This window comes from Myiozetetes cayanensis, unplaced genomic scaffold (assembly GCF_022539395.1).
Source record: "Myiozetetes cayanensis isolate MyiCay16 unplaced genomic scaffold, myiCay2020 scf2-11, whole genome shotgun sequence".
Classification (NCBI taxonomy): domain Eukaryota; kingdom Metazoa; phylum Chordata; class Aves; order Passeriformes; family Tyrannidae; genus Myiozetetes; species Myiozetetes cayanensis.
This window is the reverse complement of record NW_026087411.1, coordinates 61,062,267-61,089,893: the sequence shown is the minus strand read 5'-3', so window position 1 is coordinate 61,089,893 and position 27,627 is coordinate 61,062,267. Positions and strand designations below refer to the sequence as shown.

The following is a 27,627-nucleotide window of genomic DNA, read 5'->3' as shown; positions in this document are numbered from 1 at the left end:
AAATATGTGAAATCAATGATTTTTCACTGTAAATGTCGATTTAAATTGGACTGGAATTGTGTCCCGTAGCTACATGAATTTGAACAATACCTGCCAATGAAAAGAGACACAAACCCAAATGTGGATCTCTGTGAATGAAAAAAGTCATCTATGTCTTTCCTTCTTTCCAAAGGCACAATCCAGACCTGTTACAAACATTACTTTGCACACTCTAGGAAGGTCATCTCCTGTGCTGGTTAGCAATAGGAATTCCAGATGCAACTACACATGCTGCCGCCACAGAAAACTACTGTGTAACTCTGCATAAATTGCCTGCCTTTTTGTGAGATAGGCAGAACAAGATCATAAATAGCATTATGAATCATGAATGAAATGTGCTGCCAAATCTGCACGGAGTGATTTATAAATCAACCTCCTTGTGATATATGATTACCTTGGGTCACTGCTATTAAGTCTTCGCTTTTAGTTGGAGAAAATACATTCCTTTCTATTTCTTACTGTACAGGTAGAAAAAAACAACCAACCAGCATCACTGACATGGGAGCAGTGGTGTTACCTTCTACTTAACCGAAAAATATCAATACAGACCTTGTCATTTAACCTTCCTTAACCTTCACTCCCTCAATCAAACAACTTCTGCCTCAAACTAGTGCATGCTTTTACCCTTGATGTTTCTTTTAAGGTGGACTAGTGTGAACTGATTTTTAAACTAAAAAATGTTCCAGTTTGCTTCAAATATTTTAAATATTTTAAATATCCTCTACATTCAGTTACTCTCTTGAGACCTGGCAAACCAAACAACTCCATGTGAACCTGAGAGCAGACCTTCAGCTGAAATCAGTGGGGTTCTGCCAGGATGGACAAACAGGGAGTTGTTCAACCACTCCTAAAAGAAACTACTAAAAGAAAAGCCTTATTTCAAGTCTCTGTGTTTTGCTTCATCAAATGTAGTGAATAAAGATGCCAGTTAAGGGACTATCATTTTACATAAAAGCAATACCTACTGCAAAATTTTTCAACAATTACATGCATTGGCTCTGAGCTTCCAGCAGAATCGCAAGCAAAAAAATCTTATTTTCAGTCATTTATAGGAATGTATTTATGCCCACTAAAAAAAATGTGCTTTATTAACATTCATAGACATTGCAGGTATTAAATCAGTTTAATCACCAGAAGATATTTTTATATAATATCAATTTTCTATCTCTTTATTGAATGCTTCTGCAGCCTCTTTCAAGAAACATGAAATCATTTACTGAGTAACAATACACTAAGTAAATTTCATTCTCACTCAGCTCATTGACTTAATAATGTTCTCTTAGTGATTGTGAATTCAAAACAAGCTTTGTTACATTAAACCATCTTACACTGATCTTGACTTTTGGCAAAGATAAAAAGTACCATTAAGAAACTTTAATTACAAATCTTGATTGAAAACCCAGAGACAGCAACAGCCAAATTGAAACTTTCTTTTTATTTTAAAAATGCCAAATATTCCTTATCCCATAACCCTAGAAGAATAAGCTTTCTATACTTCTATGTACTCCTTCATTAAAACCAATTTTCCTTCTCCCATAGCATTGCTACCATGCCCACATTACTGCAGGTGGGAACCCCTGCTCAGTGTTTTGCAAAGACCTTTCTCACATCAAATACTTTAGTAACTTCACCTTGAATTTCATTCTTGTCTTTAATATTGGATGAGGGAAGATTACAGCTAAGATTAAGCTGAGTTAGGCTCAGAGCTGGGTTCTCCCTCCTTTTTCTGACAGTGCTCCCTGTGCACAAGGATCTATTCCAGCTACAATGAAATGAACATAAATAGTTTGAAAATAATTTCTAAGGTTAAAAGAAGTCTTTGACTAAAAAGAGGGATGTGGGCCAGACAGTGAGAGAAGAGCAAATGGAGACTTTTCAAGGAGGCCAAACTCAAGGAATTTGGCGAAAATACAAGTGTAAATTAGTAGCTCTGGAAATTATAGTTTTTCTCCATTTTCTTCAAAGGCTTGTTTCTAAACCCCAATTTTTCAGGTACCTGACAGAGAAAAATAAGCAGCTCGTCCCCCTGTGCCCATTGGTATTTTTTTCCAAATTTACAGCTGGAATGGAGAATTTAATTAATATGAAACTTGAGAATATCAAATTTGAATCATCACTGCTAGCATACATAGGGAAAGAAATTTTGCCCAAACTTTCTCCATTCTCCTTGAAAATACAGTATGTTGAAAAGCATGACCATAAAAATCTAAGCATTCTTAAGGAATGCTGTCTGATTGACAATGGAGTAAGGATGAGTCTGGCTAAAATGGAGCAAACCTTCCTCGCTACAGTCGATAGGGTGCTGCGTTTTCAATTTGTGAGCAGAACAGTGTTAATAACACAGGGATGTTTTAGCTATTGCTGAGCAGTCCTTCCACACCATCAAGGCTTTCTCATTCCTCGTACTGCCCCACTAGCAAGTAGGCAGGTGATGGGGGATGGGCAGGATGTTGCAGTGGGAGGGAGGATCAGGAAGGCTGGCCCCAACTGACCAAAGGGGTTTCCCATACCATATAATATCATGCTTAGTAATAAAAACTGAGAGTTCTAGTTTTCCAAAGTAACCATAGCTTGGAGACTCTCTGGGAATGGGACTGTATGCGGGAGGTGGTAAGTGACTGCCTGTGTATCACCTTTTAAAAAATAAATTAATCCTTCCTTCACTTATTCAACCATTCTCCTCTTCTGATTCTCTTCCCTGTTCTGGTGGTGAGAAGAGCAGCTGGGTTGGGTCTTAGTTGCCTGCCACCACCCTCCAAAAAGTATACAGAAAAGGAAAAAAGAGCAACAATAAAAATTGTTCAAAATCTGAAAAAAAAATCCATCCAAACAACTCACAGAAAAGACCCAAAAGCTACTTATACTATTGGTCATTTACATTCATCTAAAAACAAATAGGTTGTTTCTTCTTATCCAATTACCAAGACATATTTATAATGCTCTATTCAGTTAATTACTATACTGTAATTTGCATGCCATCTCTCTGTCTAGCTGAACCTTTAAAAGTCTTTTCAGGTATTACCTTGAGACACAGCACTCTTATTTAACAGCTGAAAAAACTGAAACAGAAAATAAACAAGCCTGGGGATAACAAGGATCTTGTACTTGAGCTATAAGTGTTTTCAGATAAAGGTAATGTTTGGCATAAGTCTTATTTTCCACAGTGTCTTTTTCCCCTTCCTTACTCTTTTGCTTTTACACTAAGATAAGACCATAACAGGTTTAGCAACCTTAAAAAAAGGAACCTACACTACCTGGCACTTTTTCACACATTTGTTTTTGCTATACCTATCCCCTCACCCCCTCAACTTTTTACACAGTATTTAAGGCATCTTAAGATTAAATTATTTGAATGTCAGACTTGAAAGGTAAAGCTCTCCAGTTTACCACTTACCCTTTTTTTTTCCTCTTTAGCAAGAGATGATGAATGAAAAGGGAATAAACAACACAATAGTCCTTTCATACCCCCTTCTTCTTTCAAGAGCATTCTTTTTTATTTCCCTCTCTTTCAATTCAACCCATTCACAAAGGATTAGCATAACACATCTTTTTATGCTTGTAAGGGTTACAGCTGTAATCGCTTCACCTCATCACTTTACTCAGAAATCCTGTCTCCAGAGGAGTAATTCGATTACTCACGACAATCCAACTTTTGCCTAACCAAATAGAAATTCATTATAATGCTGTGCTGGTGCATCAGTTTACTATGAGTGGATGGGAAAAAATACAGCAACATGAATAGCTGGTGTGAAAGGAAGAAAGCAATCGTCACCTAACAAAAGGCTATCAACAAAAGGTAGGATGGCTAGCAGAAATTCTTAGTCCCATGGGCAGGGTAGCCTCCAAATTACTAATCACTTGTAGCTTTTAAAACTCTTGGGTTTCAAATAGGTCGTGGAAAATTTATAAATCGATGAGAGCACCTGATTGTTTCAATCCCACTAGTCTTTATACAGGGCAAATGTGTGTAAAAACCTGAGACAGAGCTTTTTCCCCATGCTGAAGAATCACTATCATCTTCTGCTGGTAAAAAACACACTCATGCTAGTCCTTATAATGGCTTCTCTTGTCCTTTGTTTCTGAAATGCAAAAATGTACATGAAGCAATTTTGACTGCATGCTGCTTCAGAGCAAAATTAGTACCATCCTTAGCAACCGACAGTGGATAAGGACAAAAGAAAAAAATAATAATGAGGACAACTGGCATCTCCAAATGACTTCCAGTTGTCCATATGCCCACAAGCATAAATCTAAGAAAAGCTCATGCTGATTGTGTCACAGAAGGACAGCACTTGGGGCAGAAGCACAGATGCCAGGATCATGCCTTCTATTTAGAAGTAGAGCATTTTATTTTATATTATTTCTGTAGAGTGGTTTAAGATGCCCAGATATAATGAGATAAGTTCTCAAAGGCAACATTTGTTTTGCCAAAGGTTTAGGAGCATTAGGATCCAGCTAACAAATCTTTAGCTGTTAGACTGGCTTAGGTTGGTTTTCAGCTTTCAGAGCTCATAACTATCTCCTTGATTTTTATTTTTACAGATTCCTAAGGATTTCAGCACAACATATGGCAGCATTAAGGACATTAAGGGTTTATAAGTTCATATCATCATTATAAAAACACACAAAGTCTGAAATGTATCTGGCATTAAATGGAATACATATATTACTCATGGTCAAATTATGTGTTCACATCTACATTAGAAAGAAAAAAAGAAAACATCCTTTTTACGGTAGTTGTATGAAGAAAACATTCCAGACTTACTCATAAAGAAAGCAGTTCACTGCATCTACTTTAGTCTGCCTTCTTTTTAATCTGGAATTTCTTTTTACCTAAAGTCACTGCTCTTTTACATTCTTCTAGACAGTTAACCTTTATTGTGATGTGTGTGTACTTTACAGTGACTGGAAATCAATAATAATTCTGATACCAAGCCATTTTTGTCTTGAAAAAACTTAAAATATCCCCACGACAGCATCTTTCTTCAATACTACCCATGGGAATTAACTAATAATTACATTGTTAGATGTGAGTGGAGAAATTGAGTATGTGAAATAAAAGCCAAACTCTAAAACAAAAAAAAGTCCTCATAGCATAGAAAAAGTTGGTTATTGTTATTGTGCAAGTTACCATTCAACGTATACACACAACTGCAATAATGATGCTCACTCTCTACAGGTGAAGTATCTCTATTCTTTCCTTTATTCCATAGTTAAAAAACAGAGGAGAGCGATCCCCTAACCAAGACCTCATGCTCTTATCATAATCTACAGCTACACAGAGAGATGGGGCAAGATCCAGCATCCAGCCTTGAACTGATAACATACCTCAAGAAATACAGCAAACCGTTCAGGTACAAGAACACACACTGTCACCTGGCACTTTCTGATTTGCCATGCCTTATTTACTGAAAATGAAGTTACAACACTAATTTTTATACTTGTGTGCTGTTAAAGAAATTAATTACTCTGTTAGCGGAAATACAGCTTTGATACACTGTGCAGAGAGGACAGGCATGGCTAGGCAATGCTACATGTCCCAGTGGAAACAAGACCTTTCTCTCTAGTAGAGAACTCCCACTAGAAAAGTTCAAATACAAGTTCAAATAAAAGTGGAAAGGCCTCAGCAGAAATATGAAAGCATGCATTCATATTGCATATGCCCTAGCCCAACCAGAAACAAGTCCTCAAAATTGCTTAACCACGTTAAGAAAACATTGTGAGACTGCAAGTATCACAAGCTAGCCATCATGCTTACAGGTAGAGGATTTGATGGTGTTCATTATGATGATAACTTTTTTCACTGTGCTGTAAAACACCTAGTTAGACATTCAATCAGGAGTCAAAGACTACATAGTTCTCAAAATTAATGTGACACAAACACCAGCAGAATAGGAAAATGACTGAGAGTATCTCTTCTCATGAAAAATGAATTTAAAACATAGTAACCAGTTTCAAAGCTGACAAAAGAAATGTCTAATACTATACCTGTACTTAGCTTCCATTTTAGGGATGTTTTATTTATGCTTCTGTCTCAGACATTTATACCACAGTATAAATTGGTTCTAACTATTTTAACCATGTTCAAACAGGGAGTAACTACATCTTGAAGAAGGGAGAGAAAAAATAAATCACTTACTGTCAACTTATCGTGCATTATTATATTTCCCCCTTAGCCTAACAAATGTTAAGACAATTTGTTGCAAATCCTACAATTTTTATTATGTCACCACCGCAATGGCAATAACAAAATTTGGCTTGATAAAATATTTGTGGATTGGGTAGGACTCAAGGAGCCTCCATACAGGGCTGAATGGAACATGCCCTAGAGCTGATATGTTTTGCTTTGACAAGAAGTTGAGCAAGCAACTCAGATGTGGAAGGAGTTGTGTTCTAAGAAATTTTACCATTAGATAAAAAGCAGCTGTCACTTGATCTTACAGTTTTGAAAAAGCAGTCAAGTGTCTTGTTTAGCATATGGACACATTCTCATTTTCCCAAACCTCAGAACGAGCTGTTAAAGCAATCAGGGCTCTCTTGCTCTGGCAGCCTACCCCACCTTGGCAGTGACAGGAGCTACATCCCGCAGTCAGGTCCCTGACAGGTTTACCGTGTGGGCACCATGTGCTACTTATCTGACCAAAGAGTTTACCACCTCTACAGGCTGGCTGGTGGCAGACGAGGCTCTACATACACACTTGCTGTAGGCTCAGGCAGCAGCAGTACCTGCATGGTTGTTCCTGTTCTCCTCCAAGCCATAGGCATTAGTTCATGCAAAAGTTTACCTGGTTCAGGTCCAACTGCTGGGTCAGCAGTCAGCCATTAAATCTAGAAGTCCCACATCCTAGGACTGTACTTGAAACACAATGCAGCTATGGTGTCTATGAACAGCAAGGGCTCTGCTGAGCTTTTCTAATCACAGACACAGGAGACCTGCTGAGCAAAACGACTGAACAGGCTTTCCCACAGCTGGACTTCTGCAAGTCAACCCACTGTCCTCCAAATGCAACAGCACTGTGTGGTTACAATCTATCATGTTACATTATGACCTATACAAGCACTACAGACCACTCTGCCAGCAAAACAATTTGATCTACCTAAGTAACTGTTTGTATTAATTCAAAATAGTTCCTTGAATGGGTTACTAAAAAATAAACTATGAAAGATTTGTACTTCCCAAAACAATTTGGAAAAATACTTCCAGGTGGTCCCGTTCCATAGGTATAAAATTTCACTGCCTAAATTTCATCACTACTAGAGGAACATCCAGGAAATTGTGATTTCTCTTGCTTAATTCTCTGCATGCAAAATTATTTCACTTTTTGAGTCAGAAAACTCTTCAGTACAGTTTGAATTCAATTTATATTAGCAAAGCTACTTGATTTGGCTAAGTAACATGATGCCTCAGAGCTTATGACGAGTAAGCAATATATTTTTAATAAGAAGGCAACGAAATTAGCATCTTTCATGTTTGGACAAGCATATAATGAGATTCAGTTTTCCATTAGCAGAAGCTTAGTGAGCTGGGGTCCTGGAGAAAAGAAGGTTCACTGGGGACCTTACTGCTCTCTACAACTACCTGAAAGGAGGTTGTAGCAACATGGGGGTTGGTCTCTTCTCACAGGTACCAAGTGACAGGATGACAGGAAACAGTACCAACATTTTAGAGGTCTTTTCCAACCTTAACAATTCTATATGTGTGATTCTATGATGTCTCAGTCCCTAAACTTCCAAGTACTTATCACAGAAGGAGGGTTTCCAAATTATGTTCAAAAGCAAAATAAGAACTTGGTAGATTTACAAATACATAGTGACTGCTACAAGTAGTCACCAGCCTTTCCCAGCTCAGGGTGCAGCGTGATCTAGGCCAAAATACGCAAGCAGTTGGTAACAGCAATGGCACACTCAACAGTTCAAGTTACAGATCAAAAATCCTATCTAACCCTGACAGTTAACAGCTGACTGCTGTTTATGGGGACTTGAAACATATATTCCTCAACATACAGAGCAATCTGAAACATCAACCTTCTTATCTGATGTCTATAGCAGAATTTTCTGTAAATGTGCGAGTAGAAAAGGAAATATATTATTACATACAGCAATTTTCATCTTTGATCACATTTGATATATAGAGTACAGAGGCTCCTTCTCAATGTTTCATTAAGCAAGATGAAGAACCCAGTACCCAGGTTTCACGGGGCCATACCTTAAAAGCCTTTACACCAGGGCAAGGTATGGTAATCCTTTTCATTAGAGATGTACAAAAGAATATGTTATGAAAAATGAACACGTTTGTAAATCCCTGTATAAACATTATGGCTCAATGATTTCAAGAATAATGGAAACTAACTAACAAAATTCCTAAATTTTGGAATATGATCAGATAACAAGCCCTTGGGGATTAAATCCTTATGAACTACCAGAAATGAGAAACACTAAAGAACTGTGAGAAAAACTGTTTACATATGCAGAAAAATAATGACAGCACATTGAATTAGCAGTCCTTATAAAATTTGTTACAAAATTCTAGGGTATGCAGCACCATTGTTTCAAAACAGGAATGACAGACTCAATTCAGGAAAATTTGTGAAATTAGACACAGATCAAGGATTAATTTGAGATTTGCTTGACTGCATATTTTCTGTTATAGTGGGTCAACAAAACAAGCAAATACACACAATCTGATTCATGTTAATGTACATAAAAATTAAGGTTCACATTAAAAAATGCCTGTACTTGGGCAAATCAATTGCCTTCCATATGTTGAGGCAATCTGAGTGTCAATTACAGTAATTGTAGAATTCTATCCCCTCTCTCATATGGAAAAAGACTCATCTTTTTGCTGTTGTTAAAAACATGGATATAATAGCAAAAGCTCCTTCAACTGTTGTAGCAAATAGTCAACAGTTTGATATTCCTGTCATTATCTAATGGTATCAAGAATAAGACGTACAATCAGAATATGTATCTTCATATCATAGAAAGTTTGAGTAGGAAGGGACCTTTAAAGGTCATCTAGTGCAACCCCTCTGTGCACTGAGCAGGGCATGTTTAACTAGATAAGCTTGCTCAGCGCCTCACCCAACCTGACACTGAATATTTCCAGGGATGGGGCATCCACCAACTCTCTGGACAACCTGCACCAGTGTTTACAAAAAATATGATTTAATCTTCCATAAGCAGTCCTTTGAAGTCATGGATTCACAGAATGGGCAAGGTTGGAAGAAATCACAGTGGGTCATCTGCTCCAACCTCCCTGCTCAAGCAGGGTCATGGAGCACATGGCATAGGATTGTGTCCAGATGGTTCTTGAATATCTCCAGCAAAGGAGACTTCAGAACCTCCCTGGACAATCTGTTCCAGTGCTCGGTCACTTGCATAGTAGATAAGTTTTTCCGCATATTCAGGGGGAACTTCCTGTGCATCACTTTCTGCCCATTGCCTCTTGCCCTATTGCTTGGCACCACTGAGAAGAGCCTGGCTCCATCTTCTTGACAGCCTCCTTTCAGATACTTATATACATTGATGAGGTCCCCTCTCAGTCATCTCTTCTCCAGGCTGAACCCCAAGTCTCTTCAGCCTTTCCTCATAAGAGTGATGCTTCAGTCCTTTAATCACCTTCATAGCCCTCTGCTGGACCTGTTCCAGGAACTCCATGTCTCTCTTGTACTGAGAAGCCCAGAAATTGACACAGTACTGTAGGTGGGGCTTCACCAGCACTGAGGGAGGATCACCAGCGGGGGAGGATCACCTCCCTCAACCTGCTGGGAATGCCCTTCTTAATGCACCCCAGAATACCACTGGCCTTCTTGGCCACAAGGGCACACTGCTGGCTCATGGACAGCTCGTTGTACACCAGGTGACTCATAGAGCTGCTTTCCAGCAGGTCAGACAGGTTCAGGACCCTGTATTTGCCTTTGTTGAATTTCAAACAGTTCTTCTCTGCCCATCTCTTCAACCTATAGAGGCCCTTCTGAAGGGCTGCACAGCTCTCTGGTGGATCGATCACTCCTCCCAGCTTTGTGTCATTAGTGAACTTGTTGAGGAGGCACCTACCCTTTCTCCAAGTCATTGATCAACAAGTTAAACAATATTGGGCCCAGTATTGGGCCTCCAACCACTGGTTATAACCCTCTGGGATCTGCTGTTCAGCCAGTTCTCAATCCACCTCACTGTCCACTCATTTAGTCCATAATTCCTGAATTTGCCTATGAGGATGTTGTGACAGACAGTGTCAAAAGCATTGCTAAAGGAAAGGTAGACAATATCCACTTCTCTCCCCTCATCCATCTAGGCAGTTGCTTCATTGTAGAAAGCAATCAGGTTGGGTCAAGCATGATTTACCTTTAGTGAATCCATGCTGACTACTCCTGATCATGCATTTTATTGTCATCCATATGAATAGAAATGGCCTCGAGAATGAAGCGCTCCATCACCTTTACAGGGATTGAGGTGAGGCTGACTGGACACTAGTTCCTTGGGTCCTCCTTCTCACCCTTTTTGAAGACTGGCATGACATTTGCTTTTTTCCAGATCTCAGGCACCTCTCCTAATCTCCACGACCTTTCAAAGATGATTGTGAGCAGTGTAGCCCCTTTTGTTGTCCATGACACCCTTGGCCAGATTTAATTCCTTGGCTTTCTTTGTCTCATTTCTACTTACTATGACAACCTCTTTATATTCATTCCAAGTGGCCTGACCCTTTTTCCATCTCCTGTGTATTTTCTGCTTATGCTTGAGTAATGACAGGAGTTCATTATTCATCCACATAGGTCTCTAGCCCTGTTTGCCTGATTTCTTGCTCATCAGAATGTATCATTCTTGAGCCTGGAGAAATGGCAAAGTCAGAAATACAGTAGCACAAGGGATGGAAAGAGAGTGATGTGATGCCTGTTTTCCATCAGTACATAAGGACTTGGTTTTACTGTCCAAGAAAGATGCATTTTTCATGATTCTGTGAAATGTACAGATATAATTTGTTTCACTACTATATTCATATTTAACATACAGTATCATTCTGATTTTATTTGCATGTTGTGATGGCATAAGTACTTATTTTTGCCAGAGCAGGAAATCTTCAGATGTAATTTCCCACACTATGAAACTGATGACACATAACTGAGGATTTGCCTTAAACTTGCTCATTAACCACCTCATTATGCTGCCTCTGAGTTTTACTTTGCATTTCAACTGCCCATAGAAACCAGTTTTGGGCAATTTGTTGTCCAACATGAGAAGTAGGTCTGGCATACCTGGATGTCCTGAAATCTTCCTTCAGTGTTGACAATGTGACAGCAATTTAAGAGTGCAGCATTCAGGGCAAGATCTTGCAGTTTTATGGCAGCAAGGGCATGAAAGCAGCGCACTGGAAATGGTTTGGGTGCTAGATGTGGAGACCATAAAACGTCCAAGTTTTGTAGCCATACACTGAGTGACAACAACTAATACAGAATAGATGTTTACTTTTATTTGAAGCCAGATGTTTCTTATTTCAGACATGCTGCTTTAACATCCTAAATACTATATTGACTTGTGCTATTCCCTGCATGACTACACTATTAACTCTTGTGTTTTGAAAAAAGTATGCTAGTGAAGTAGCATTGCTATTCTCACAAATTTCACTGGTTTATCATTAGCACAGACTACTGCCTCAGGATATTTTCCACCACAGCAAGGTTAGAGCAGGACCTCTTTTTCCTCTATACTAATGGCCTGGCCAAATCACTTGGCAGAGGGGCTGAAACAGTCAGTAATATGTAGTCTGCTTACAAATGTTTGAACAACCAATACTCAGTCATCAGCAAAGAGCAAGTAACACAATTCAGCAGGTATGGTACTTTGGATTTAATGTTCAGGTTAAATATTCTGGCATCTATATGGTATTGAATGTGGTTACCTTTCTTGTTGACTTAACAAAGCAAATGTTAATCAGAAGTGTCAAAGAATGCAATATATTTCATGACCTCTTTGACAGTGAAGGGTTCTGGAAGTCCATCCTGATCAAGAACCTTCATGACTGGGGAGGACGGAGAATATTGATAGTCCTTTCCAAACTGCTGAATTTGCACAGAAGTCTCCAACCTAAGTTGAAGGCACTGAAAACCACACATAGGCTCATAATTCTGTTCCCTATCTTTGAATTTACCTGGTCCCAAAATTCATTTTAGCAGTGCCTTTAACCGACTCCTGCTGTAACAGACAGCTGTGTGACAACCACATAATTTCTAAAAAGATCATCCTTCCTACAAGGTCCATCTGCAAACCCTTTGTGTTGGGATCTTTCCAAAAGTAGTGTGGTTAGTACACAACTTCCCACCAGAGCAGAAAGCACTGTGTGCTCCTGAACTTCAGATCTATCATCTCCTTATGCAGCTGACAAAGCATCAGTCTCTGTATTTGAGTAATTTGGCAGCAGTGCCAATCAACCATACTGACTTGCACTGCAACACATTTGACAGAATTTAGGAAGTGCTACTACACTTGGCAGTGCTGCTCCTTGTTTCTAGATGACTAGCTGTAGAACGTCATTTAGCGCTCTGTCAGAGATGACGTGCAAATAGTTTAATAAACCCTTGAAATGTTCATGACAATGAGGTGGAACTTCTTTTCATTTAGTTAAAAGTATTTGATTAGATACAGAGAAACACAGTGATGTCGATTTTAGGGCCATAAACTGTTTTCATAAAAATCAATAACCACATTTCTGATTTAAATGTTGCTGAATTTCTTCTGTGTTCTTTCAGCAACATTCTTTCCTGATATAAAACCCTCTTTGTCCTTCCTCTCCACATGCACAGTGAGCAGCCTTCTATTCAAAATATCTCACTGGTAGGTAGCTGCTAATACAAGGATGGATAATTGCAAGGATTACCTCCTCTGTGGTAAGGTGCTGCATACTGATGCAACATTTTATGTTTGGGTTTTTTTTAGTTAGACTGAAGGAGCTTTGACCTTGAGGTTTAATTTCTTCCAGCAGTTTTAAGCATGAACTTGAGACCTTTTCGCTGCACCTGAAGATGGTGAAGACTACCTCCCCCTTTCACCACTATTCCAGCATGTAGTCATTTCTATTCTGCTTTCAGAACTGCTTGTGCAATTGTTCTAACCTAGAAAATGCTTAAAATTATTTTGACTGTGTTAAGTTAGTTTATTTTGGCAAGTCTGAGTGAGGTCAGTCATGTGTAACAGGAATAGCAATGAGCTGCTGACAGGCACGTTTTTTCCATCAGCTTTGTGACCACCAGCCATACATACTCCTTCAGAATTTGTTTTTCTATCTGTGTTGGCTTATGTGCAATCTACCAACATCAACTCCTCATTATTAATGATGATTATAATGAATCTGCCATTTAAATGATTTTTACTTTATCAGTGCTAAGTTGTAGCATAGGAAGGAAGCTACTACTAGTCCAGCAGTGAATGCATTCATGACATCATCTGCAATAACAGCACATCAGAACTAGGGACAGCGATGACCAGCCAGGGCTCAGAGCATATCATCACTACTGGAGTGGCATTCAAGTTTTCATTACCACTTCCAAAACAATCTGGGACTTTCCTACAAACTTCCAAATCCAACAAATGTGTGTATATTAAAATCTCCCAATCTAATGAAGCATTTAATGGAACTGGTTTCAAGTATGACTGATTTTGACTATATCAGTTTGAACTGTAGTTTCTCTATGGCACTAACAAGGGTGGTAAGATACCTATAGGTAGGGATATTTCTAGCATCAGCAATTTGTTGTTTTATTTGGTATAGTATTCAACTTATATGTAAACTATGTGTATGGCAAAACCTACTCTGTCTCTGATGCTTGCCAATGCAAAGAAAGTGTTATTCTGACTGAAGAATCCTAAATGCATATAAACAAAATTTATAATTTCTAGAGACCCCTTTCTCCTTCTTTCTTTTAAAAGGTGAAACAGTGCTGTCCCTTCATGGGGCTTCACTGCAGCACAGATAAGCCAAATTCTTGTTGCTCCAAGGTTGAACATGCATCTGAGATGCCTGTGAAGACGGTTAGAGGCAGCAATCTCTGATCTACCTCACATACTCTTCAATCCCAGGCATTGCAAGGGGCCATTTTATCCAATGGTACAGTTAATCACAGTGAATAAAATGAAAGTGTACACAGGCTGCTTCTATGAAAAGGGGCTAATGAGACCAGTCCTATCAGGTGGTGATAGAGCTTACCTTCTCTAAACTCTTGTGGTTTTACAATTACACAAAGAAGGCAAAAACATCAGAAAAGACAAATGAGAAATGATGAAAGAATAGTTAAAAAAAAAAAAGCTAAAATACCCCCCACAACCAGCAGTATCAGCAAATGGTAATTTTAAATGCATACCTATTATAAGCAGAATGAAGAATTTTCAATTGCAGTTAAAATTCTAATGGGTTTTGTAAAAACACTAGATTTCTACCTTTATGTCTCCATATTCTCTAATAACGGATGCAAAGCCCTCAATGGCCACAAAATGATTCATGAAATAATATTCATAACAGCTGAAGAGACCTAATAAACCAGGCACCTACTAAAAGAGCGTATGTGCTAAGATGCTGATCCTTCACTTTGAGCAGGTAACACATCAACATTCCTCCTCTAACACTTAAATATAAACTGGAATCCTCTATCTGAATTCTTACTTCTAAAATTCTTATCCTTTAACAAATCTTTAAGGTTCCTAAGATTTCAATCTGCATATAGCATCTACACAAAGTAATTTGTTAAGTATCTAGGTGAAAAGAAATACTGAAACATTTCAAAATCAAGGAAAGTTAATATTTATCATATCTTTGGACTCAAAATTTCTCATTCTAATGACTTATTAAAAAAACCCCAAACACTGAAATGTATCACTAGTGTTTCCTCTTACAAACATATCAGTTTTAAAAAAGCTTACTTTCAAAACTATACTAAATTTAATAAAAGAATGTTTGCATATAATAAACTTATTCACTAAGTAATGTGTTTCACAATAAAGTTCTCTAGTAAAGAAATTAGATTTACTAATTATATTTACTAGATTTACTCATCTATGAAATTTTTCTGACCAGAATCAGTCAACTACTCTTTCAAACACAGTCATACACCCATATTTGAAGATTTATGAAATGGGCCAGAAACAATAAAATACTTCTAATTATAATTATTTTCAAATACAGTTAAAATTAATAGTTCAGCTCAGGCAATGTCATAAGCATAAAAACTTTAGGTAATTAGTAAGTTTCTGCTCTTACCCTCAGATACACTTTATTTCTTAGAGATGTGAAGCAACAAGGAGAAAAGTGTACTTTTCTTTGCTGCCTTATAATAAAGAATGGGAAACACGTTCTCTGAAAATTGCTGTCCCACGCATATGGATCAGGTAATTTCACATGATAAATGTTGTTGTTACATTGAATTCTTTTTTACTCAAATGAATTTTTTGTAGTTGAATTCCATGATTTTCTTACTCTTCGTGTATACATGAAAATATCCACATTATAGGTTTTTTTGTGTCTGAAAATCTGGAGGTGTCCCTCACTTAACTGCTTTTTTAATAACTATCATCAAATATTCCATCAAAGGATCATGCAAATTTTTATTTACAACCAAAGGTATCACTTATCAGAACTAGCAGATGTGGTTGCTCGGTGAGCTTCTGCAATTTCCCACACAAAAGAGAAAAATATGCCATGCTACTATTGTGTTTCCATCTTTGGGAAGTTCAGCAAGCTAGTTAAATTCTCCTCTTTGTGTGATAAAATACATTATGCAAAAGACCATTGAAGTTTAAACATATTAATAGCTTTTTCCTATGAATGAGTGAAAAAAAGAGATGGGATGTGGGAAGCACCTGCATTCTTCTCTAAATCTGTACTGCCACTTGGGTCTCCAGGGTCTATTGTGATGGTACAGCTAAAAGTCATTGTAGAAGCATTGATCCCAACATAAAAACAACAAAGAGAGAAGCTTCATTTCAGATACATTTAGCATCTGACATCTTCCCTTCATTTGTGCATTAATTGGTAACAGACATTTTTGAGCATCCTGCAACAGGAGGTGATTTGACTTTCACAAATTTCCCTAAGAGCAGAAACATCATCAGGAACAATTTCAAAGAAATAATTATGGTCTAGACAGATTTATGACTTCTAAAGACCTAATCCAAAGCACATTAATGTCAGTGGAAGGACTCCCATTGACATCAAAGGCCTTTGGATCAATTCCCAACTGCTGTGGGAATGAATTCAGAGCAATAATGATGGTGGACTAAATACACACTTGCAGTAGAAATGTTACCACCCAGACCTTTTTATTCCTCAAATCAGATTAAAAAGTCATTTTCTGCTATTTCACAATTACTTCCAGATGCGCATCATCTCAAATGGCATTTTCATCCATCTGTATGAACCGAACGTGCATAGAGATAGAGAGGTTCTATTCTGCCTGAACTAATAACACAAATGAAAACCACAAGGGAAAATAATGTTGGAGTTGATGAAGTTCTTGTTTTAAACTTGGGATGAGAATCCTTGGGCTTCATTTATTCCCTCTAACTACTTTGTGATAGAGCTGCCAGGCCCACCACTTCTTTATTTATTGCCACAGTAGATTTCTTGTAATTAAATTTTCAAAATTTTTCTCTAGTCCACTAAACAAAACAAAAGAATAGTATTAGCCTCAAACTTGGCAGCCTGAAAACTGTCATAAATGTCAGCTTCATGTACTTTGTTTAGTAATAGCTCTGCGTCCCTTCTGTCCTCTTAAATATCTATTTACATGCTAAATAGTTTGAAGCATCACTCTTCTCTGACCATGTTAATCTAGTTTCATTCCCCTAGCAGTTGATAACATTTTAGACTGTAAAATGAAATGTCAATGCCTGGGTGTGAGTGGAAACCCGTTCAAAATTTTATACAGTCAAACTCAGCTCCAGGATGTGACTGATCAGTCACCAACATGTGTTACTCTGAAGTGCATGCACCTTTTATTTACTTCAGTCTATCAATACTTTGGTTAGGCAGGTTTGGTTATCACATATTTGTTCTGATATATGCATATTAGGATCTAGTTAACAGCCTCAAGTTGCGGCAGAAGGAGTTTAGGTTAGGTATTAGGAAAAATTTGTTCATGAAAAGGGTGTAAAGCATTGGAACAGAATGCCCATGGAAGTGGTGGAGTCACCATCCCTGGAAGCACTCAAAAACCATGTGGATATAGCATCTGTGAACTTGGTTTAGTGGTGAACATGGTGGTGGTGTTAGGTTCATGATCTTAGAAGTACTTTCCAACCTTAAAGATTTTATGATTCCATAGTTGAACTCTGCCTTACTAAGTGAGTATTAGGAAGTTCAAGAACTCTCTTTAGGAAATAAAATGTAACACTCTTTGTTTAAAATCAAACAACACGTATTTCCTAGCATAATTCCATCTTTCCATTGCTAATGAAAATCTGACCTATTATCTCAGCCTCTTCTCTGCTCTTCAGAAAACAAGATTTATTTTTTTTCCCCTCCTTCTGCAGTTACTATGTGTGGGAAACCAGATCATTAGTAACTGGGTAATCTTACTACCTAGATTCAAAAACAACGAGGTAGAGAATAAAGAAGTGGTGTTAAAAAATAGAAATTATGCTGATCATGAGCTACTAAGAGTCTCTGAATTAGAAGGGGGTTCAGGTTGATAGAGGAAGGTACTTATTAATACCTTTTCGACATGTTCAAGACAAAATCCAGTTTTGCCTGTAGGCTGCTTCAAGTCACACACGGGAGATAACATAGAACTACACATTACTTTTATAATGGCATACACAGTTTTAACAATTTTTTGGATTTTAAATGGGTATGTTAGCTTTAGTGGAGTGCATTAGGTAAGATGAGACAGTCCTTTTTTCGCTGTGAAAATACTACAAATGTAACCATTTAGGTCAATGACTCAAAACAATCTTATACACTACAAAAACAAACAAACAAACAAACAACCTCCTCAACAAAACAACAAACCCAAACAAAACAGGATAACCAGATCAACTTATGCATAAACTAATATATTAAGTCCAGTTTTCTTTGAGTACAACAAATCATGGTATTATTATTACAATGAAAACATGGGAGAAAAAAATCAGTATGAGCTTATAAAAAATGTTTTAGAATAACAATATAACTCATTTGAGAAGTATGAATGTACATGACTTTGAAGTGATGATGCCCTATTCAATGCATTCCGTCAGAGGAAGAGAAAGCATTAACTCGTAATGTTGCCTCCCCCTGCAACTCACATCTACAAAGTAAAATACGTCAGAGAAAACATTTTGGGTTTTAGTTCCAATTTCGAGGAGTTTAGCACTGATATATCAGGCAATGCACTTACTTAGGAAACTGTCTTCAATCAGAGTGGTAAAGGCAAGATATGTGGTACAATGGTAAGAAACCTGTTACTCATTTCCCCTTTCCTTCAGTTAACAGTCCCTGTGGGTGACTGTCACTATTGCAAGCAGAGGAAGGTGTACATGAACACTGCTTTGAGATCTATGGACTGTGTATGATTAAGCAAAACATAATTTCCTTATACTACAGGTCAATTCCCTCCTTGTTTTGTTATTACTATCCAGAAAATTTATTATGAGAGACACCATTGTTTTTCCCATCCTCAGTCCTGCAATATTTTAGGTTATTTCTGAGCCTTTCAAGACTCTCCCTTGACTCAAATCCTAGCAATACATGCTTGTGGTACATAAATATTTGTTTATGCAAATATATTTTTATTCAAACATTTAATCTTGCCAGGTAAACATAAGAAAAATAAGGCTGATCTACTTTTCACAGAAGACTTAGCTCATGGTTTTAATTTCCTGTTTTTATTAGCTTACCTCACTTGATGAAAATATTAACACATCTTGAGAAGGACATTTTATTTGCTGGTTTATCAAGAAAATGTTTGATTGCTACCACCTCATTAGAGGCATCAGCTTTAATTGGAACAAGATTTAAACTGAAAGAAGTTACTGAAAAATGGGACTGACGGTGCCTCCTCAATACTTTAAATGCCTGCTTGCTCATATCTAAAGTTGTTTTTATGCTAAATATCAATATGCAATTAGAAAGAGAAAATGTTAAGTGCTGGGCCTCTGCAGAGTACTCTTTGGGCATTTGTAAGCTCCTTTCTTGTTTATGCTGCCAGAGTCTATCAAACAACTCTCATGTCGGCACAATCAAGCCACCAAAACGAATGGCTATAAATACAGTCAAAGCGAGAGATAACAATAAGCAGAACAACTAAGTCCTCATTTGAAGATGAAACAGTGTTTCTGAGTGAGCAGTATGTGATTAACCCGCTGTATATGGGGTCAACACGATTTATTCTCACAGCTATGCAGTCAGTCCTAGCCCTGGAACTCACTTGCTATCAAAGGACAAACCTTCCTCAAATCAACCCTCCCCTATGTCTAGCTAACACTTGGAGCTCTTACTTAGGAAAATTAATGTGTCCTTCATTTAAATCATTTCCATCCCTGCTTGGAAATAATTGCTAGCATAACAGACAGTTTAACCACGTGCACTTTCCAGACTCCCATCCATCTGTCCACTGCCCGCAATGCTTCAGCACCCTAAAAGCATATCTTGAAAACCACAGATAGGGAGGGGGGAAAAAAAAAGGAGTCCTTATTTTGTCTAAATTCTTAGTATTGCTAGAACAGTACTCTCTTAGCTCAACACCAAAGAATAAAAAGCAGCAGACCATTTCATCTTAATACAATTAAGTGATTCAAAATAGAGGGATACTATTGGCTTTGCTTCAAATATTTAAAAGAAACACCACATTTCATTAAAAAAGCCTACTTTGCATGCGGAGACAAACCTCTTACCTTTTGTAGCTATTCGAACACACTGAGTTTTGGTTTCCTGTTGAGGGCAGAAAAGTAAAGAAAATAGTCAGATCAGGTTGCTTTTTCTTGCCCTCCCCACTTCAAAAATTCATCCTAGATCTACTGATCAGGTTGGGACAAGATTGGCTCAGGGCTCTGGGCTTAGATGAGAAGGCTGGAGGATTTTGTCTTTACAAAAGCTGGATGAAACCCAGACATTGGACTATACTGTCCAGGAAAAATGATGGGGAGAAAAGGTGCAGGACAGGCCAAACACAGTAAAATTTCAGATTATTCAAATCAAATGGGAATCATACCATAAGAGTACCAACACAGTGCAGGGGAAGAAAATGGGAGAACTGGTGCTCCTATTTATGTCATAGCACAGAAATCCTGAGCCAGTGTTGACTCCAACAGCACTGTGCAAGCAAAGATACTTTTGCTCAGCACTGTCTCCAAACTTACGTCTTGCTACATTCTGACATTCTTAAACAGTCACCTGAAGCACATCAGCAACACACTCCCTCATGCTTCTGCATGTGGAATGAGCACAGAAGCAGCCCAGGTATCCCCTCACAGATGACCCAGTTAATCTAAAACCTACAAAATCTGCCTAGGAGACACAGTGATTCAACAGTGATGTGCTTCAGAAGTTGCACATGCAAAGACAATTTGTATGTAACTTTACTTCTCCCTCCTTTTCCCTGAGAAGTTTGGTCAGCAATTAAAACGAATGAACAGAGAAATTACTCGGTTATACCCAGTATGGACAACTTGAAGAGATGAGGGTCAGTCATAAATGGGTTTTCTGACCTTTTTGTACAATGTACAGTCATTTTAAAGACAAACATACTGAAATAGCATAAGGTTGCATGAGAGGATACAACTTCTGTTGTATTAGATCACTCTAAACAATATTAGCACGTAATTTGAAAATATAATAATGACAGTTTCACTCTATAAAATAGCCTTTCTCTAGTTCTGCACCTCCCAGCACTTCATCCCTGAATAAATCCCCTGGGATCTCTCTCATCTTGAAGATTCCAAAGCAACAGGTAAAAAAACCAGGTTGGTGCTGGTTTGTGAATGCAGCTTTGTAAAGAGTCAGCAAAGCTCTAAATTGAGGCACTGTAAGTGCTCCACAAAGACACTTTTTCAATCTATATGAAAGCCTCACAAAATTTACCAAATATAATCTTACTTATTCTCCCCAGTTACCGGATTTACTTATCCTCTTTTGTTCAATATGTCTTCGAGGATCACACAGTAACCCTCCTCTCAACCCTACTGTATATTTCAGAGCATCCTTTACTTCCCTCTGCCTATTTTGGAATCCTGGTAGTTTATAGTAAAGCATCTGTTTAAATATTCTGCAGCTCAGAGGTTACCTTACAATCACTAGATCTCTGTCCCAGCAGATTGTGGTGCAGTCCCCCTCAAAACTTCCCCCTAAATCTCCTTAAAAACAGAAATTGGATCCAAAGTTTTAAATCATAACAGAGAAATCCATTTTAGGATTAAACTCTCTCACAAACTGAAATCAAGTTTAAGTAAAATAAAATTCTGTTCTTCCCTCGTCTTCTACTTATCTGTCAAAATGTAAAAGCCAAAATTGAGACCTATTTTTTTATTTAGTATTTCTATTTTACTTTTCCTTCCCCCTTATGTCTTGGGTAATGAAACAAATTTCCTTACAATGTAGTCTGCTGGAAGCCTACAAAACCAAATGGAATTATTTTTAACAGGTGAGGGAAATACTGGATGAGTGTCTAGCAGTTACCTCTCATTTTGCTTTGTTTACTTCATACAGGTCTATAGATAACGACTAAAAAGAGGGAATGGTCTCTTGAATCAGAAAAGAACATCCAGTTTTCAAACAGCTTTGTCCCTATTCTGACCTGATGCATATCCACTATTCATAAACATAACTAAAAGATTAAATTTTCTTTGAAAGACTCCAAGGCAAGGCTGCCTGTTAGCAAGGATTTGTTTAGTCTCCACAAAAAGCCAAACATAAGGAAGGGTAAACACTGCTGCTCCTTTCCCAAAGGTTTGGGTGTGTATCAGTGGCTATCAATCTAGTTGTCCTTTCTAGTTCCTTTCTGACCTGCCTGGACACTTCAGTTTTCTATACTATGAACCAAAATTTTTAAATTTTTAAATATCTAAAGCTTATGTGTCTACCACATTTTCCCTCCTCACCAATCATTTTCCCCCTTCCTCATTTTTCATTCACAAAAAGAAAAACCATCCAAGAGCAACATCATGAGGCTTGCAGATCCATAGGCAACCTCTCTGCCTGGCACTTTTACTCCTTCCATATGCATACGGAGCCAGCAGCAGTACTCAGCAACAGAGGTAAAAAGAAACACCAAGAAGGCAATGAAGGTGACAGATATACTTCTACTACTGGGCAGCAGCAGTGCAAGTCTGAGGTACACCTGCTCAGAAGGACTCTTGCAAACACACAGTGGGCCTGGAGTTACTTTCACTCAAGCAAACTTTTACTTTTTATTGACGTTCAGTGTGAGAGTCTCAAAAAGTCCGCAGTGTTTTACTAGCCCGCTGAACAGCCCACATTCTGTTTGTCCCGCAGTAATTTAATCTTCTGAAGTGTGCAAGTACTGAGAATTAGGGAAAGGACTGCGGATGTTATTTACCGAGGAGACAGAGTCACAGCACTGAAATTACTTTGCTCAGACAATTACTATGAGATGTATTAAACCCTCATCTAGTAGCAATTTACTATGACAGGATGGTGATGTGAAATGTGAATGGCGCGCTGCCACGCTCTCACTGCACAGAGGGGATTACAGCCATGCCACTGCCAACACCTCCTATGTCCAACTCCAATGGCCCTAATTGTCACTACAGGCATGTCTTTGACTCCTTCCAGGAGAAAGGTGGTGTTGGCACTTGCCTTCTCAACGCTGCTCATGGCCTGGAAATAGATGTTGTAGCCTTTCCGAGGAGCCAGCGGCGGGTTCCAGAAACCTTGGTAAGTCCTGTTGTCACCCACGGTAAAAGGGGCTGGCTCTGGCAGGTTTCCTGGAGGCAGCTGAGCAGCAAAGTAATATGGTGACCCTCCGCTAAGAGCGGTCTGATAGGTGATAGGGATTTGGTAGCACTCCATGGCACCCGTTTCTCGCTTTGTTCGGTGCGGGTGCAGCTCCTCAACAACAATCTGGTAGGCACTGGTGAGACAGAGGAAAACCAGTATAACTTTAAGGTCATCTGCTAGAGTCAAATCTCCAGTATTATAAAAATATTAAAGGAACTGATCCGTGTAAACTTAAAAAGAAACAAAGGAGAGAAAAAAGCAAAAGACAGGAGATACATGGATGCAGAGAAAAAACAAAGGCTTGAAATATAGCAAAGCCCTCCATTTCAGGCATTAGAAAGAAGCAGCATCCATTTTTTTCATGAAAAACAACAACAACACAACTCTATACATTATCTCCTATTTTTATTCTTTTTAGACTTTTTTTTTGAAGAAACACAGGAATAACTATCAGACTAAAACAGATTAAACTCCTGGTTGATCAGAAATATCTGAAGTTAGCATTTTCCTTTGAAACACTATTAGAGAAAGCTGAGTTTCAAGACCCAACATAATGACTGACTCCAGGCTTTTCTTGAAGCACCAATTTGCAGTTGTCATATCATTAGAGACAGAATGTGCTGACAGGCTTCTCCACCTCTTGACCTTGCTGTGGCTTCTATCTTGGCTCAGAGCTATGCAGATCTAAAGTACAAGTGACATGCTGTAATACAAGCACAGATGGACAGAAATCTGTCCATTCCACCAAAATAGACTGCCTCATTCCTGTACAGTTGTCAATGACAAAATGTTACAAATTGCTGAAGCAGACAGCATTCGGCCTGCTAACACTATCCCAACCTCCCAATAACCTCTCTTGAAGTGGAGTATGGCTTGGTCAGTTTTCCAAATCACCTGTTCAAAACAGAACAGGTAATCATAACTCTTCTTTCTCCTTTAGGGGAACTACCTAACTGCAGGACATTACCAACTTATTATCAGCTTCCTCTGCTCTTCAGCAGTACAGAACTTAGGTACTGAGAGCAGGAGGTAGTTCATCATTTTATAAGAAAAAAAGAGACTCAGGGGTTTTAAGAACTATATATACACACATATATACATGTGTATATGTACACACAACTTCTCATTTTCATGCAGATACACGTCAGGACTTTACAAAAAATAGTAAGAAAACATGCCTAGGCATGTAGACAAGAGACGAAGCTTTTCAATTAAACTGGTAGAATTGTTTGTCTTGGGTTTGTTTTAAACCTTTCTAAACAGAAAAAGTAAAATTGAACCAAGTTCTCGAAGTGTCACTGCATTGCTGCAAGGACTCCAAAAGGCAAAGGCAAAGACAATCCTCCTTTAGTGCAGCATTAAACTATTTTGTCAATTTTCTCTGCTACTACTGCCCAGAAAACCCAATAACTACAGTGGCAGAGATAAAGTATGATACTGGTGAATGGAAGAAAGGAGAGAAGAAAAAAAGTAGGAAATTAACGTCACATCTTTCTTGAGCAGTTAGCATCCTATTTTCATCGCACCTAAAAAATTAAGGAGGAATACCTCTTTCTTCCCTTTCAAAGTGCCCAAGAGGAATATAAAAAGTCATGCCAGTTTTGGAACTCCAGGAGAAAGAAGAATGTAAAAAGAAAAAAAAAATTAAAAAATAGTTAGTTCTGGGAATATCTATTTCTCACAAACTATCTGTGAACTGAGCTTGGTTATACATCACCTTCTGTGGTAAACTCTATATATTAACCATTTCCAGTTAATGTGGACTGCACCAACAAATCAGTTGCAGAAGACCTCTGCACACCCAGAATACTTCTTTACAGCTCAAAATCAATGTACTAGCAAAAAACCCTAAAAGCATCGATATTTTACAAACTTGACAGGATATAAAAAATATTTTTAAAGTTTTTATTCATAATGTCTGAAGGTAAGAAATTACTACTGGTGTTCATTCCATCTCTGGTCTGGCCCTGGACCCAGACAGGGTTAAAACCACTGTTCCGGAATTGGGCAGACAACCAACTGGAGATCACTGGGACACAGACACCACGTCTCTGCTCCCTCCATTCTGCAGCCTTCTTGCATCAGCTGCCAATGGACTGGGACCAACACAAATTCTACTCTCAGAAGTGCCAGGAGAGCAGGAAACTTGTCCATGACACCCTGCTAGCTTCAGAGAAGAAAGGTAGCAGGGAGAGAGGGAGGACAGGGCGACGCCTGCACGTGGCAGAGACAACCGTCTCCTGAAACAGCCTGCTTTGTCACACAGCTCCGAAGCTGAGATGCACCAGCTACCAAATCAACCCACCTTCCTCTGAATTTTATAGAATAAGGGATAAATGAGGTATTTTCTTCTTAAGCCATATCTCCTTTTCGAGGGTCAAGCCTCTTTGGAGACCAAAACAAAGATGAATGTTAAGAGAGTTAAATATTTAAAAAAGTCTTTTTTAATAGCATTCTTTTAAAACAGACTGTAATTTTTGAATGTGATGTAAAAGGTGTAGCATAATTGTAAGCATGAGACCACAATAAAATGTGAAAGTTCTGAAAAAATATTCAAATAAAATAATTTATATAAAATACACTTCCAAAAGTAATGCGTTTTGTACCCCTAAATCTGAAAAACAACACATTGTAGTCACCTACATCTACGTAATTACTTTTAAAGAAAGAATAGTAAATGACAGAAACCCTTCCAAGTCTCCAACAAGGTTTTATTTTTATTTTTTTTTTAAATTTACTGATTTGCCTATCCTCTTTGGGAAAGGGATCTGGCAGTATTTTTCATACAACATTATAGGCTGACAAGGCATGGAGGAATACACTCATTTACCTCTGGGCCCTTTGCGATACCATCTGCTTAAACCCATTTACTAAAACACTATAGTGGGTCCAAAGTAGCACTGTTATTCTATGTACACATAATATTTGGAAAGGACAGCCTGCTGTAACATGTGAAGAAAGAGTTCAAAGTTAAATTTGCAACTTAAAAAGTGGAGTGTTCAATGGCTGCAAATGTGGTCTGGTATCAGGCTGACAGTGAAAATTTAAAGGCTATGTACTCTGCTTATCCTTGTACCTTTACATATTACTAATCCTAGCTTCAATCATTGTCAGTTTTCAACATATTTTTTTTTCTACACATTTCTACATGTTCAATTACTGAGAGAGCTTTCTTGTGACTGGAGCTGAGGGAAGTCCTACAATAGCATTTTTCTCCCAGTCTTTCCATATAGCAAAGAAGGAATAAAAAAGGGAAATAAAGAGAAGGGAGTGAAAAAATTAGATGACAATATTCCTTCTCCTTATTGACTGAAAAAAATTCTGAGTAATAAAAATTTCAGAACCTGCTACATAAGTCATTAGGATCATAAAGACCAAACAGTTGCCTGAGACAGCCACGTAAATATTGAAATGTTGAAGATACAACGTAAATGTTGAAGATCCAGCTCCTCAGCTGAGGTTTTCAGCTGAAGGAGGACCCTGACAACTGATTTTCCTTTTCATCTCTCCCAAAAAATTCAGGTTTCCAAAGAGGTATGGCAGTGGATAAGATATTGTTCATCCTTCAGCCCTATTCTGACTAGACTTTAAATACCAGCTAGACAATTCCTTCTGTGTGTCTAGTGGCGACACAACTTCCTTTCCTTTGACATGTGCCAGACTGACTGACAGCCCAAGCTTCAACCCCAGCTCAAGTCTAATTGACAACAAAATTTTAACTGCTCCCTGCCGTGGTCCACTTAATTATTTTTGCTGCAAAATGGAAACAATGTAATTTTGTATAAAGTAAAAGAGCAACACTTCAACAATCAAATAAAATAAACTTAATAATTTAAAAGCTGTTTACTCTGATTCTGATTTATGCGCTTCATAATCCTCATCTGCAGTAGGATTTGAAAACAAAACATTTTTTTCCTGGTACTCAGTTAGGAACCTTCAGATAAAATACAGTGACAAATCACATCTTCAAACGAATCACTGAAGCACCATTGATTCCACTGACTGGAATCTCATCCATGAGATTGATGGTGAAAACAATACGTGCTTCAAAGTGAGCTTGAGCCATCTAGCCCTGTCTCCCCTTGCATTTCTAGTTTGTAATTTGGTCTAAAACTTAAGGAGGCCATAAAGAATGATAATAACACTTGACAGGGAAGATACGATTAGAGTCATGTTTAAACTGTGATGACTACAGCAGCTAGCATCTTAAAGAAATGACTGACAGCCACACATAGATTATACCCAGTTAAGGAACACCTATTTCCTGGGGGCCTGTGCTGATGGAGAGGCTGTGATGGAAATCTGATCATAGCATAATTCTGCTTGTAAAAGCAACAGAGTATCAGACTAAGCTTATTTTCCTTTTCCTATTTTTTAAATGTGAACCTACTGCTATTAGATAAAATGACCATCTACAGCTCCAGTGATTACAGGACTGGGTACAAACAAACCTTTTCAAAAAGCCAACCATATTCTTCAGTGTCAGTCTAAAGAACAGTATTTGAGTCCCTTCTACTCAATCACAGCTGCAGGCATAGTGATGCATTTTTTTTTTCCCACCTACCTAGTAACACTCATTATGGCAGCAAGCCAGCTTGTAGAGGAAACACAACTGCAGTATGGATGGAGTGAACCTTCACTAAAACACACCATAAAGTTTAGCAAATTGCACT

The 27,627-nt window shown here is 38.1% G+C and overlaps 1 protein-coding gene across 14 annotated transcripts in view; it reads right to left on the bottom strand.

The window, feature by feature from the left end:
* The window catches only part of PTPRK (protein tyrosine phosphatase receptor type K), a 393,483-nt gene that overhangs the window by 50,814 nt on the left and 315,042 nt on the right, over positions 1-27,627 (bottom strand). For all 14 annotated transcript variants that reach the window (XM_050315975.1, XM_050315961.1, XM_050315960.1 and 11 more), the window contains exons 12-13: positions 22,814-23,087; positions 19,894-19,930 (exon numbers count right to left, since the gene is read on the bottom strand). In XM_050315975.1, coding sequence (XP_050171932.1) covers positions 19,894-19,930; positions 22,814-23,087 — 311 coding nt within the window. The remainder of the gene's footprint in view (positions 1-19,893; positions 19,931-22,813; positions 23,088-27,627) is intronic.